This window comes from Mustela nivalis (genome assembly GCF_964662115.1).
Source record: "Mustela nivalis genome assembly, chromosome: 17".
Classification (NCBI taxonomy): domain Eukaryota; kingdom Metazoa; phylum Chordata; class Mammalia; order Carnivora; family Mustelidae; genus Mustela; species Mustela nivalis.
In genome coordinates, this window is record NC_139036.1 from 47,365,493 (window position 1) to 47,379,463 (window position 13,971).

General features: G+C 38.2%; 1 protein-coding gene across 11 annotated transcripts in view; it reads left to right on the plus strand.

The window, feature by feature from the left end:
• Nucleotides 1-13,971, plus strand: part of TANC2 (tetratricopeptide repeat, ankyrin repeat and coiled-coil containing 2) — a 360,787-nt gene that overhangs the window by 272,093 nt on the left and 74,723 nt on the right. For all 11 annotated transcript variants that reach the window (XM_082706545.1, XM_082706546.1, XM_082706542.1 and 8 more), the window contains one exon: nucleotides 7,644-7,875. In XM_082706545.1, the coding sequence (XP_082562671.1) occupies nucleotides 7,644-7,875 (232 nt within the window). The remainder of the gene's footprint in view (nucleotides 1-7,643; nucleotides 7,876-13,971) is intronic.

Sequence of the window (13,971 nt, forward strand, 5' to 3'; positions counted from 1 at the left end):
TGGCTGTTGGGAAAGGTAGTCACCTGGCTGAGCAAGGTAGGTGTGGCTATCTGGAGATCTAACTGCCCCTTATATGCACTTCAAATAATTTCTGTATTTTCAGTTTCTTTCCTCACCCTCATCTTCCACAGTACCTGGTGCTTCTAACTCCTGTGCTTTTTTGAGGTTTTACAGATAATCTGGCCTAGTCCTATTGTCATTACCTCCAGCGGGCATTTGTTTCACCTTCTTCTATCTGTTGAGTCATTTATGAATTGTGCATCTACTTTCCAACCTTATATATTATAATCTGAGGTTATAGATAGAGAGCCCTATAGGTGGAGTTTTATTTTTGAGGATTTTCTAGAGATGAACAAGAGTTTTAAAGTGTCTGTTTCCCATATTCAGAGAAATCTCTTATCATAGTTAATTAGTAAGGAGGAACAGGGAGTCATCTGTAATATCATAAGGTTCTAATTTCTTCATAGAAATCCAGTCCAGCCCAGAACTCAAAGCAGCGTATTTCCCCCAAGTACATTTTTAACCATCCCTACTTATCAGTGGGCTTCTGGAAACAGTATCAGATTCCCCTCATATTCATTCCCTCAACTCTGCAACTTTAAAAGCCATATGCTTTTTTCTAAATATTTTGTATAAACTAGCTCCCACTTCTTTAGAAAAATCAGAATAAAAACCACTTTGGAAATACATTAAATGCTGAAGAGCTTCCATCATCATCGTCATCAGCTTACTCATTTAGAATGGATGTTTTGAATGCATGGAATGCAAGACTAAAGTTAAGGCAGTGAACAAAACAGACACAGTCCCTGCTGTTTTGTAGCCCACGTTCTTGTGGTGGGAGCAAGCCAATAAACAAACGTAATATGTCAGATCGTGATGAGTGCTGAAAAGAGCTCCAGGAATTACATCTCCCCACATTGTCACTTCTTAGTCTCTCTTTCATCAAGTTTATGTTCAATATTTGGAAAATGTTACATATTGTTAGTAGGAAATTAGTGACTACACTTAAGAAGTAATCTCATTTTCAAGTCCATGATTTCGTGTCTATCTTAAGCAAAATGTAAATAAATCTTTTTTGTGCCTAAAGATGGGATATCTTCAAATTTATATTAAACCTTATAGAAGAAATGGCCCTTTAAATTAAAATTGATGTTGATGTTCAAGATTTGGAAAATGTTTAATATTGTGAGTAGAAAATAAGTGATTATTTACACTTACTCAAGGAATATATTTTAAATTTCATGATTACTTTTTCCGTAAGCAAAATAGAAATGCACATGCTTGTGCTAGAGATAGGATAGTTTTAAGTTTATAGTGAATGTTGTATAAGAAATGGCACCTAAATATCCCAGTAATTATGCCATGTGTTACATTTTAAGTATATAAGTTTGTTCTTGGAAGCATAGAGCAGAAGCCAGCAATCTTACTTCTCACTATAACAGGCCAGTAAGCAGAAGCCTTTTCAGTAAGATTTTCAAATCAATTAGTATTTTGATGAAGTAAGCTAATATATGTGAATTAAAAGTATCTGTGAAAAACCTCTTGATTTGATAGACAAAGTTCTTAGTGCCAGTTCTTGTACATCAGTAATTATCATTGGTATTTTCAGGACGTAATGTTAGGTGGGGAGGAGAGTGCAAAGGAGCAACTACGAGATGCTAACTTTCATGTAAGAAAGAAAGAGATATATGAAAATACATATGTATCTGCTTATTTGTACAAAAGAAATGCAGGAAGGATTAACCAGAAGGAAAAGATACTGGTTACCTAAAGCAGATTGGTGGGATGGAGAATAGAAAGAAATGGGTTATGGAAATGGGGTGCCCATTAAGATGAAGAGAGATGTGGTGCTCCTTTGCATGTACCTATGTGTATAGCTGTGACTCCTAGAAACATAGTGATGTTTCACATACCCAGAGCATGATTAAAACCAACAAGTATGTTGGGGTTAGGGAAACCCAAAGTGGAATCCAAACATTTACAAATAAATCTCACTGTATTTCAAGATTTTATCCATTTTATTTAGAGTGAGAGAGAGTGCACATATGTGAGCAGGGAGGGAGTAGAGGGAGAGAAAGAATCCCATGCAGACTCCATGTTAAGTCTTGCTGAGTGTGGAGCCCAGTGCAAGGCTCTACCTCACAACGCTGAGGTCATGATCAAGATTTGGAGCCAAAATCAAGAGTTGGACGCTTAACCAGCTGAGCCACCCGGGTGCCCCAAACCTAACAGTATATCAAATGGGTAACATGACCATACCAAAGAACGCAGTTTAGAAGACAACATCTTGACTGTATACTCTAAGGCTAGACAAAAAGAGGTGTGCATAATGCTATATTCTGATGAATAAGTGTGTTTCTCACAGGAGTATGGTTAGCAATTCTGAAAATTCTTCGTGTATGTATTAGAGAATGGATAGAGTAAATAAAAATATTGTAAATAGCAACTCCAGGTTTCTCATTGTTAGAGAAGGAAGTTAACAAATGAGGAAAGGGAAATCCAAAGTGAGCCAGGTGGCACTGGATTGAAATCTAAGGTATCAGTGTATATTCACAATTTTTAATATGTATATCTGTATCTATAGCTACTTCTATAGATATATTTAGAGAGAGATACAGAAATATAGATGAATCTTTGTGTGTGAATTAGTGTATGTATGTGTATTTCCTAGCTCTCTCCACCAAGAGGGCCCCAAATCAAAGGCACTTCAATAGCACTAAGCACACCTACTGTTCAGATCTTGTTTGATAAACACCAATCTCCAGTAAAAGAAAGCAGGGCTCTGAAGAAGTTAAATGATGCCAGGTCGGGGGTAGAGTAAATTTAAGATGAGCCTGGAGCATGTTATGGTGCCAGAAAATAAGAAAGTGCTTTTAAAAAGATCGGGGGTGGGGAGGTTGGGGGACTTCTTGAAAGAACACAGATACCAACCTGGAAGGATTTCTAGGATTTCCGAGAAGGAAATCCTAATGGCTGAAACTGGAGCAAAGTGACAACAAAATAAATATAGTACTGGATATAACTAATGGAATAAAATAATTCCATACTTAAAATCACTCAAGTAAACAAATGAGGCAGGAGGAAGGACAGCTTGCTCTTCCAGTAGAATTCCAATAGTAAATGTAGAAGGAAAAAGGGAGGAAATAGAGAATCACTCTCAGGCAAACACCTCATGGTAGTTGTTGCAGACAAGATCCACTGATAGATAATAAAATCATTGGGCAGAAATTTGAGGAGAAACAGGATTTGCATTGTCTCCAAGTGTCTCCCCCAAGATATTTATTAACTACTAAGAGAAAGAGAGTAACTTTATAGTAGACAAATCTGGCAGAAACCTTTACCTTAACCAAGGTGATCAAGGTCAGCATCACCAGTAACAAAACATGTCAACATCGCAGGCCCCATGATGGGATCCACTGAGAAGGACACAACACTGTTTTGGTGGTATTCTTGCCCAGAAATCTCAGTTGGATTATGAGGAAAACATTAGACAAACCCAAACTGACATTCACCAGAATAACTGATCAGAACTCTTACAGACTTACACTCACAGGAGTGTGAGGAGAAATAACAACTAAATGTGATAACGGGACCGAAAGAATCTTGGGACAGAAAAAGGACATTAGTGGAAAACTGGTAAAATTTGAATAATGCCTTTAGTTAGTAATGTTGTGCCAGTGTTATTTCCTAGGTTTGATAATTATGCTATGATTATATAATATATTAATAAAAAGAGAAGCTGGGTGAGGAATATACAGAAACTGTGTACTACTTTTGCAACATTTCTGTAAGTCTAAAATTAGTTCAAAATAAAAAGTTAAAAAATAAATAAAAGTCCTACTGCCAAAAAAACAAAAAAAAAGTAGATCTCCAAGCTGGAAAATTACTGAGGCAGAACCCAAGTCTGGAGGCTCTTCTTAGCCTCTAGCCCCAGGATAAGCATTAGAGTCAGAGTTGAGGGACTAGGAAAGGCAAGCAAAGGTCCTTACTCATACTAAACCTCCAGGTCCCTGGAAATATTAGAAGACACACTAAAGTGTTGGAAGGGATGTGCTGAGCTAGGAATCATTCAGGTGGGGATGAGGGACTTCAAGGAGTGATGAAAATAAGATCTGGAATAAGAATATGAGAGCAGACCTGAAGGGAAAATTTAAATAGCACAAGTACCAGTCATTATGTAAATCAAGTTTTTATTTCCAGCAGAATTCCTGATAGTCAGAGCTGTCCTTTTCTTTATGTGAGATTAGCTTAATCCTGTCACAGATTATTCATTTCAAGTAGAAAACAGTCTTCGGAGAGTGAAGGTCTGGGATTTTTAACCGGAGCCTGACAGGTTTGCAGCCACTCAGTCATTTGATTTTGATGAGGATTATACTTCATCTTATTTCTTATATACAACACTAAATCAAAGCTTTTTAAGTTTTTTTCTTTAAGATTTTATTTTTTAAGTAATCTCTACACCCAGTGTATGACTTAAACCCACATCCCCAAGCTCTAGTTTCATGTTCCACAGAATGAGCCAGCCAGGGGCCCCATATCAAAGTTTCTTTTTTTAAAAGATTTTATTTATTTAACAGAGAGAGAGAGAGATCACAAATTGGCAGAGGCAGGCCGAGAGAGAGGGGAGAAGCAGGCTCCCTGCTGAGCAGAGAGCCCGATGCGGGGCTCCATTCCAGGACCCTGAGATCATGACCTGAGCTGAAGGCAGAGGCTTAACCCACTGAGCCACCCAGGTTCCCCTTAAAGTTTCTTATACCCAAAGCTAGTCTTTTCTTTTGTCTATATAGCCTACAAACCTGCCTTTTTCTTTTTTCCCTCATAGGAGTAATCTAAAATTTACTTACTACTGGGGTGTCTGGGAGGCTGTGTCAGTTAAGTGTCCTACTCTTGATTTTGGCTCAGGTCATGATCTCACGGTCATGAGGTCAGGCCCTGCATCAGGCTCCATGCCCAGTGTGGAACCTGTTTAAGATTCTCCTTTCCCTCTGCCCCTCCCTTCCTCTGCCTCTCTAAAAAAAATAAGTAATATTTATTCTCTATCTTTCCCAAAGAATTAATATAATTCTGGTCATATCTGACATATTTTGACTAGAATTATTTTAATAAAAAGTCTAGGGATTTAACATTAGAAAAACTTTTCATGGAGAGAAATTAATAATAAAAGAGGCATAGCTGAAAATGAAATTTCAACAAATCATCATGAGAGACAAGAATTCAAGGAAAAAGATTCTGCCTGCTAATTTATTGGGGGTAGACTAATTCTGAATCATTTCCAAGAGGTTGACATGATAGTGATTGAACACAGGTGGCCATGGTAACTTTCTCAAAGCTGCAGGAAAAAATCAAATACCATTGAACACTGGTGCAATGAGAGACTGAAGAAAAAAACTACATTAGCAGAATTGTTTCGTATTTGTATATACAGGAAGAGTCGTAGATGATATAAATACACAATTTGGAGGAAGCACCAGCTAGGTTTGACAGATGAACCTGTGTTTGTTGGTTACTATGTGTACATGTTCTATGTACCTATACTACCAAACTGCTTTGAAATGTCTAGTAAATAACCTGTTTTGAGCCACAGTGCAAATTTCGTGAAAATGTTGAATGGTCTTTCTACCTGAATTCTCCAAAGCGGTCGAGACTTTATATTTGGAATGCTGAAGAAATATTTCAAGCTAAAAGAAAGAAAGGTAGCCCCAGAAGGGGTAGCTTTAGCAGTGTCCATTGTTAGATAAAATCTCATTCAGCCTAGAGCACAGATGACTTTTAATAAAATCAATAAGAGAAACCTCTTCCTAAATTTCATAATTTTTAATCTTAAAACTTCTATCCCATTACTTTAGGTAAAGGGTAAGTTCAGCTGATTTGCTCAGCTTTGCTTCACCTCAACATGTGGAAGCTATTAAGGTAAAATATGATGAAAGTTCGTATTGATTCAGAGGTTTGCTATTTGCTCTTTATGAAGTGGATATTTGTATCCACGTGGATATAACCACCAACATTTCACTGTTCATTGAGAGGAGAGATCAGCTGCTGCTAGGTTTTCTCTTTGGCTCTTTACATTGTGCTTAAGAAAGGTCTAATAAAACAGTGACCAGTCTATCTAAAGGAAAGAGTGGAGATTTTTAAAATGTAACTTCTCACTTCCAATTCCAAATTATGATCACATCTCATTGCTTCACTCACAAACAATTTCTATCCTCAGCTGTCTATGGATAGTAACATTTCCCATATTAAATTTTTCTCTGTGTGCCCAATGAGAAAGATTTCGGGTGTTTAAAGAAAAAAAGCAACATTTCTAGTATTTGTTAAAGAGCAAGAATGACCTGTAGATCAGGAGTCTTTCCAAAATGGAACACTTTAGGGGTACCTGGGTGGCTCAGTCCTTAAGTGCCTGCCATCAGCTCGAGTCATGATCCCAGAGTCCTGGGATCGAGCCCCGCATCGGGCTCCCTGCATCTCCCTCCCTCTCCCACTCCCCCTGCTTGTGTTCCCTCTCTTGCTGTGTCTCTCTCTGTCAAATAAGTAATAAAATCTTTAAAAAAAAAAAAAAAACACACACACAGAACACTTTGGTGGATGACTGCTCCCAGGGCAGTTTTCATCTGCCTAAAGGCACAAAGCCAGCAGCCAGAAAAGAAAGAGTCTACAGAACTTGGATGATGTTGATGACGATGGAGAGTGGGGGTAGGGCAATGATGGTGATGGCGGCAGCAGCCCACATCGCTGTGCCTCTTCTTTGTGCTGAGCACCATTCCACGTGGTTCCCATACGTTCAGGCTGACTCTCCCCTGCCAGTTTCATGTTACCTCTTCAGTATTGTCACATCCGTGGGTAGTACTGAGCCAACAGAGTGCTGTAGATTAAAATCACCCTCTGCACTTAGCTTGAGGCAAAGAGAACAGCCAGAAGGTATGGAGTGAGCTCTGTGCAAGTTCAAACAAACCAACAAAAAACCCAGAGGTTAAAACCAGGCTCCAGCCAGACAGCCCAGATGGATGGATGAGATTAAGACTCACGCATTTTCTGAGTTCTTTGAATGTAAGACCTGCAGCTAACAAAAATCTCAGTCATTTCCTTTTTCCTGTCATCTAATTCTGGTTGTCTCTGGGCACTAGAAAATACTAATGATAATTCCTAAATCTGAATTATTTTTTATAAAGCTATTTAGAACATTAATTTTAAAAAGTAAGGACTTAATAAGTTATATGTGTTTATTGAGATTAACAAGGGTTTTCTGGGATCATTTTAGTCCTAACACTTTGATACAAGATTAGACTTTCTCCTGTATGGTTCCATGCTGAATAAATATTAGATAAATGTACATCTTTATTCTCTCAGGCTTGTTTCCCATTTCTTAAAATCTAAAACCCAGATTCTGCAAAGGAATCTTATCATCCAAAATTCAGCTTGCATTTATAAATTTTAATGGTAAATTATATGTGTATACAGTAGAAATACTGTACCAAATTTCTGTCTCAGGTAAAACAGGCTGTTTCTGAGATAGCAGCTTTTGTTTTACTTGAAAAAGTTGTGGAATGGGGAGACGGAAGACCGAGTTAGAGAACGATCCTACGGTAACCATGGCCACTGTTCTTGTTCCTGACAAACCTGTTGGCCCTTTCGTCTCTCTGCTCTAGGTGGTTGCCTATCACTATTGCCAAGCAGATAACGCCTACACCTGCCTGGTCCCAGAATTCGTCCACAATGTCGCTGCCCTGCTCTGCCGCTCACCTCAGCTGACGGCCTACCGGGAGCAGCTGCTTCGGGAGCCTCACTTACAAAGCATGCTGAGCCTTCGGTCCTGTGTCCAAGACCCCATGGCCTCCTTCCGGAGGGGAGTCCTGGAGCCCCTGGAGAATCTCCACAAAGGTACAGATGGGGAGCTCAGAAGGCGAAAGGTGGAAGCTTTGGAGCCCAAGTTTACCTAGAGCGTGTCCTAGAAATGATGATTTTTATCACATTGCCAAAACCCAGTGTACCATAACTGATGTCCCACAGGATACAGTTAACAGAGAAAAGATTTTACTTGAAAAAATGAAAATTTCTACAGGAACTGCTGCTACTTTCCTCCTTTCCTCTAAAAATTCTCATTCTTGCTTCCAAGTAGAATACATTTTTCTTGTACTCAAGGTAGTAGAGCTTCTAGTCCTCTCTGTAGAGTTCAAAACAACCAGTACAGCCATGGCCCCCCACTCCATGTTGTAGAGTTCGTGTGGTTAGAAACCTCCTCATCATAATGTTTGGGTTTTTTTTTTTTTTCCACTCCATAGTCAGGTAAAATGAAATGGCGTCTATGGCTACACAACTCTGTGTATGTCCTAAACCTCAGCTTTCCACAAAAAACTATGTAAAGGGTATTTAAGATATGTTTAAGAAATGAGGAGATAAAATGGAATCCCATCTCCCTCGTATTCATGCCCTTCTTCCCTCTTCCCTCTGCAACTCTGGTGTCAGCTGTGGCCTATGCCCAAGCATCCCCTCCTTCACCCGTGTCTACCCCATCCCCGTAACAGTGTTTTATCAGTGCTGGAGGCCAGAGAGAAGGACTCGAGCGAGCATGAGGTTCCTGAGCAGTCGTGTTTATTCCTAAGAGATGTACATCTTTCTTGAAGGTTTTGGAGGTGCTCAGTAAGAAAAAATGATTATAACTGCCTTTCTCCTGGCCACCATCTTTAGTTATTTCAACCTCCATACTAGTTACTTGGATATCAGAGTTTCTCTTCTCAACTTTCCATACCTCCACTACCTACCTATTAACTTCTCTGTACCCTAGACCTTGGAATTTCTCCACAGATGTTTTAAAGCCTATTTTCTGTACGGTAAATATACATCCTGCTAATTCTGCCTTCATGATGTTTCTCCCATCCATTAGTCTCATATTCATTCCTGCCATTGTCACTCAAAGGCCATTCAGTTGCTCATGGCATCATGTCTGTACTACTACCCTTCCTGGTCCCTTCCTGGTCTTCTCTGGTTTGGGGGTTTAGTGCTGCTTTCACATCATAGCACACTTAGAAAATGATAAAAATTTGTATAGCATACCGAGATAAAAAAAATCACAACTCCTTATAGCTAGACATGACTGGCCTTGAGGTTACAGCTGTGCTAAACCCCAGAGCCCTGGGGGCTAAAGAGATTCATTTTTAAGTACACCTCTAACCCATTCTTGACATAACCTGGTAGGGAGGCTCTGCCCTAGCCTCTGCATCCTGTAGACTTTCTGTGCTACTTCCAAATAAAGCTTCATAAAGTATCACTCTCATCACTTAATTTCTCTGTTCAGAAACCTAACTATTGCTTACTGAATTAACTTCCAGCTTCTTAGTCTAGTGTGTAAGGTTCTTGATAGCCTGGGTCCAATCCGCTTTCCAGCCTTACTGTATACTTTTACCTGTATGAATCCTGTGTTCACATGCGAAATACTCATTAGTTCTTAAACACTCACGTACATATTCCTACCTCCATACATTTGCTCATTGTTCCATTTCTTGTTATGCCTTCTGCGTAATCTCTATTAGAATTCTACCCATCTTTCAACAACCAGCTTAAATGCCACCTTGTTCATAAGAGGCCTAATGATCCCCCTGCCAGCCTCTAGTCAGATACAGTATTCTTCCACATTGATATCAGGGGTTTTTTTTTTTTTTGTATTTTTATTTAGAGTATACTTAACATATTATTATATGCATAGTAAGGATTTAAAATTTTATTACTAATATTTATTGAACTATATGTCAGATACTATACTTTGTGCTTTGTAAGAATTAGTTATTTCTATACCTGTCCTATCCCTTCGATTAACTATCTGCTACTGAAGTTAGGAACCTTTTCTCATTCATCTTATATACTTCGATGTGGTTACGTCACCTTGAACACAGTGGGCATTTCAGGAAATAAAGTTTGAACAAATGAGTGAACATAGAAATTGCTCACATACTGAGAACCTTGAAGGAAGGACAGTGATACAAAGATCTACATCTTATAGCTCATTCAAGGAGAATATCCAAATGCTTGCAGGTTCAGCTCTAGATTGTTAGCCATGACGCACGTGTTTCAGTTTTGCTTCTCATGTAGGTCTCCACAAACAGCTTTATAGCCTTATTGATGAATATTGTTCTAAATGAATTTAATTATTCCATCTGATTCCCATGTTCTTGCTTTTAAGACAAAATCCTTGTCATGAGCAATAGCTGTAAACAGAATTTATAAAGTAAATGAAATACTAAAAATTATTTTATCAGCCAGTAAGAGGGCAGGAAAGAAAAACAGAATAAAGATTGTTTTCAGGCAGCTCTTTCTGCCTAAAAAGGTCCCTTCCGCATGCTTTAATAGAACCACCTTTTTTTTACGCGTGCACGCGCACGCACACACACGCGCGCGCGCACACACACACACACACAATTTTAAATTGAACAAGTGGAAATCAAAGGCACAGCTTAAAGAATATAGTCAGCGATATCATAGAAGTGTATGGTGACAGATGGTAGCTCCACTGGTGGTAAGCATAGCACAACATATAGAGAAGTTGAACTACATCATAAGCCTGAAACTAATGTAACATTGTGTGTCAACTATATTCAAATTTAAAAAAATTTTTAATTAAAATTTTTTAAAAACAAATATAAGAAAATAAAATGGTATTGTGTTAGGCTGCTAAAAGAAGCAGTAAGTCAAGCAGAGAAAGAAAAATACTGTATGATCTCACTTATATGTGGAATCTAAAAAAAACAAAACCAAAACCAAAATAAAACAAACAAACAAACAAAAAAAGCCAATCTCATAGATCCAGAGAGGGGATTGATGGTTGCCAGAGGTGGGGTATGGGGAAGGGGGTCAAAAAAACTTCCAGTTATGGGCGCCTGGGTGGCTCAGTGGGTTAAGCAGCTGCCTTTGGCTCAGGTCATGATCTCAGGGTCCTGGGATCGAGCCCCGCATCGGGCTCTCTGCTCAGCAGGGAGCCTGCTTCCCCCCTCTCTCTCTGCCTGCCTCTCTGCCTACTTGTGATCTCTCTCCCGCTGTCAAATAAATAAATAAAATCTTAAAAAAAAAAAAACTAACAGAACTAAAGAGATAAACAGGAAAATAATCATAGCTGGTGATTTTAACACCTCTCAATAAGTGTAAGAACAAGCAGATAAAAACCAAGTGTGTAGAAGATTTCAATGACACTGTCAACCAGCCTGATCCACTTACCATTTATAGACTACTACCCAATAACTGCAAAATATATATTCTTCTTGAGTGCATGAGGACCATATTCTGGGCCATAAAATCAAGTTGGAAGGTTTCTTTGCTTTTCTTTCTTTATTTTTTTTTAAGACTTATTATTTATTTGACAGAGAATGAGAGAAAGTACAAGCAGGGGAAGCAGCAAGTAGAGGGTGAAGCAGACTCCCCACTGAGCAGGGAGCTGGTGCAGTGCTCAATCCCAGGGCCCTGGACCATGACCTGAGCTGAAGGCAGACACTCAACTGACTGAGCCACCCTGGTGCCCCTAGTCTAAAGGTTTCAAAAAATTAAAATCTTATAGAAAATGTTATCTGACATAATGGAATTAAATGAGAAATCAATAGAGCGTATCATGCTTAGCGAAATAAGTCAAGCAGAGAAAGACAACTATCATATGATCTCCCTGATATGAGGAAGTGGTGATGCAACATGGGGGCTTAAGTGGGTAGGAGAAGAATCAATGAAACAAGATGGGATTGGGAGGGAGACAAACCATAAGTGACTCTTAATTTCACAAAACAAACTGAGGGTTGCTGGGGGGAGGGGGTTTGGGAGAAGGGGGTGGGATTATGGACATTGGGGAGGGTATGTGCTTTGGTGAGTGCTGTGAAGTGTGTAAACCTGGTGATTCACAGACCTGTACCCCTGGGGATAAAAATATCTGTTTATAAAAAATAAAAAATTAATAAAAAAAAAAAAGAGAAAAAAAAATCCCTAAATATTTAGAAATTTAACAACATGCTTCTAAATAACCTATAAGACAAAGAAGAAATCACAGAGGAAATGATAAAGTATCTCAAAATGAGTAGTGTAAAATCAATGTCTAAGTTTCTGACTTCATAAACTAGAAAAAAAGAGGAAAATAAACCCAGAGTAAGCAGAGAGAAAATAAAACAAGGACATCAATAAATAGAAAAAAAATTAATATTTAAAATGAATAAACCTCTAGCAAGACTGATCAAGAAAATGAGGAAAAAAAACTCAAATTAACATCATATATAAAAGGGAGATAGCTTTATAGTCCCTATAGACATTAAAAGAAAAATAAGGGATTTTTATAAACATTTTTTTTTTCCCATGGGGCTCAATCCCAGGACCTTGGGATCATGATCTGAGCTGAAAGCAGATGCTTAACCATCTGAGCCACCCAGGTATCTCTATAAACATCTTCATAACATAAATTCAACAACATAAACTGGACAAATCCTCTAAAAAATACAGTTTACTGGGGCACCTGGGTGGCTCAGTGGGTTAAGCCTCTGCCTTCAGCTCAGATCATGATCTCAGGATCCTGGGATCAAGCCCCTCATCGGGCTCTCTGCTCAGTGGGGACCCTGCTTCCCCCTCTGTCTGTCTGCCTCTCTGCCTACTTATGATCTCTCTCTCTCAAATAAATAAATTTAAAAAAAAATACAGCTTACTGAAAGTGACTCAAGGGGAAATAGACAATCTGAATAGCCCTTATCTATTTAATTTAATTTGTAATTTAAAAGGAAAAAAAATCTTCAAAAAACTCCAGGCTCACATGGTTTCACTGACGAATTGTTTTCAACATTTAAAGAAGAAATAATATTTCTGCAAAACTAATAAAATTCAAAAAGATAAAGAAATATATCATACATATGTCTTCAGAAAACTAGAGGAGACAAACATTTCTAAACCTGTTTTATTAGGTAAGTGTTACACTGAAACCAAAATACAGTAAGGATCTCATAATAAAAGAAAATTATAGGTCATGAAAATTTAGGGCTCTCTGCTCAACAGGGAGCCTGCTCCCCCCCCCCCGCACCTGCCTCTCTGCCTACTTAAAAGCTCTCTGTCAAATAAATTTAAAAAAAAAAAATCTTAAAAAAAAATTGAAAATTCATCAGTGTAATTCATCATATTAACAATAAATGAGAAAATTTATATGTCTTTATATAAATATATATTTATATAAAATATATGCATACATAATCTTTTCAATAAATGCAATAAAGCATTTGACCAAATATTATAATTAACAAAACTTTCTACAAACTAAGAATAGGAGAAAACTTATTCTAATAAAGGAAAACTCCAAAAAACCTACAGCTAACAATGAAATGTTAAGTATTTTCCCCCTAATAGCGAGGAACAAGACAAGAATATTCCTTCACTCACACCATTTACCTTATACTCAACATTCCACTGGTAGTCCAAGCTAGCGCAAGAAGAAAACAAAAAAGCAAATAGTAAAGATTGGAAAGGAAGAAATAAAACTGTCTTTATTTGTAGATTGTTTACCTAAAATACTCTCAGGAATCCACAAAAGAAAAAATAAACCTACTAGAACTAATAATAAATATAGAACTCCAGGCTGTAAGGCCAATATGCATATATCTATTGTATTTTTATACTGGCAGAAAACAGTTGAAAATTGAATCTTAAAAAATAGTGTAGCAGGGTACCTGGGTGGCTCAGTTGGTTAAGTGACTGCCTTCGGCTCAAGTCATGATCCTGGAGTCCTGGGATTGAGTCCCACATTGGGTTCCCTGCTCCACGGGGAGTCTACTTCTCCCTCTGGCCCTCTAATGCTCTCTCTCACTCTCTCTGTAAAATAAATAGATAAAATCTTTTTTAAAAAAGTAGTTTTGGGGTTGTTTTTTTTTTAAGCTTCTTTATGTAAGTAATCTTTACACCCAACATGAGGCTTGAACTCATAACCCTGAGATCAAGAATCACATGCTTCTCCAACTGAGCCAGCCAGTTCCCTGG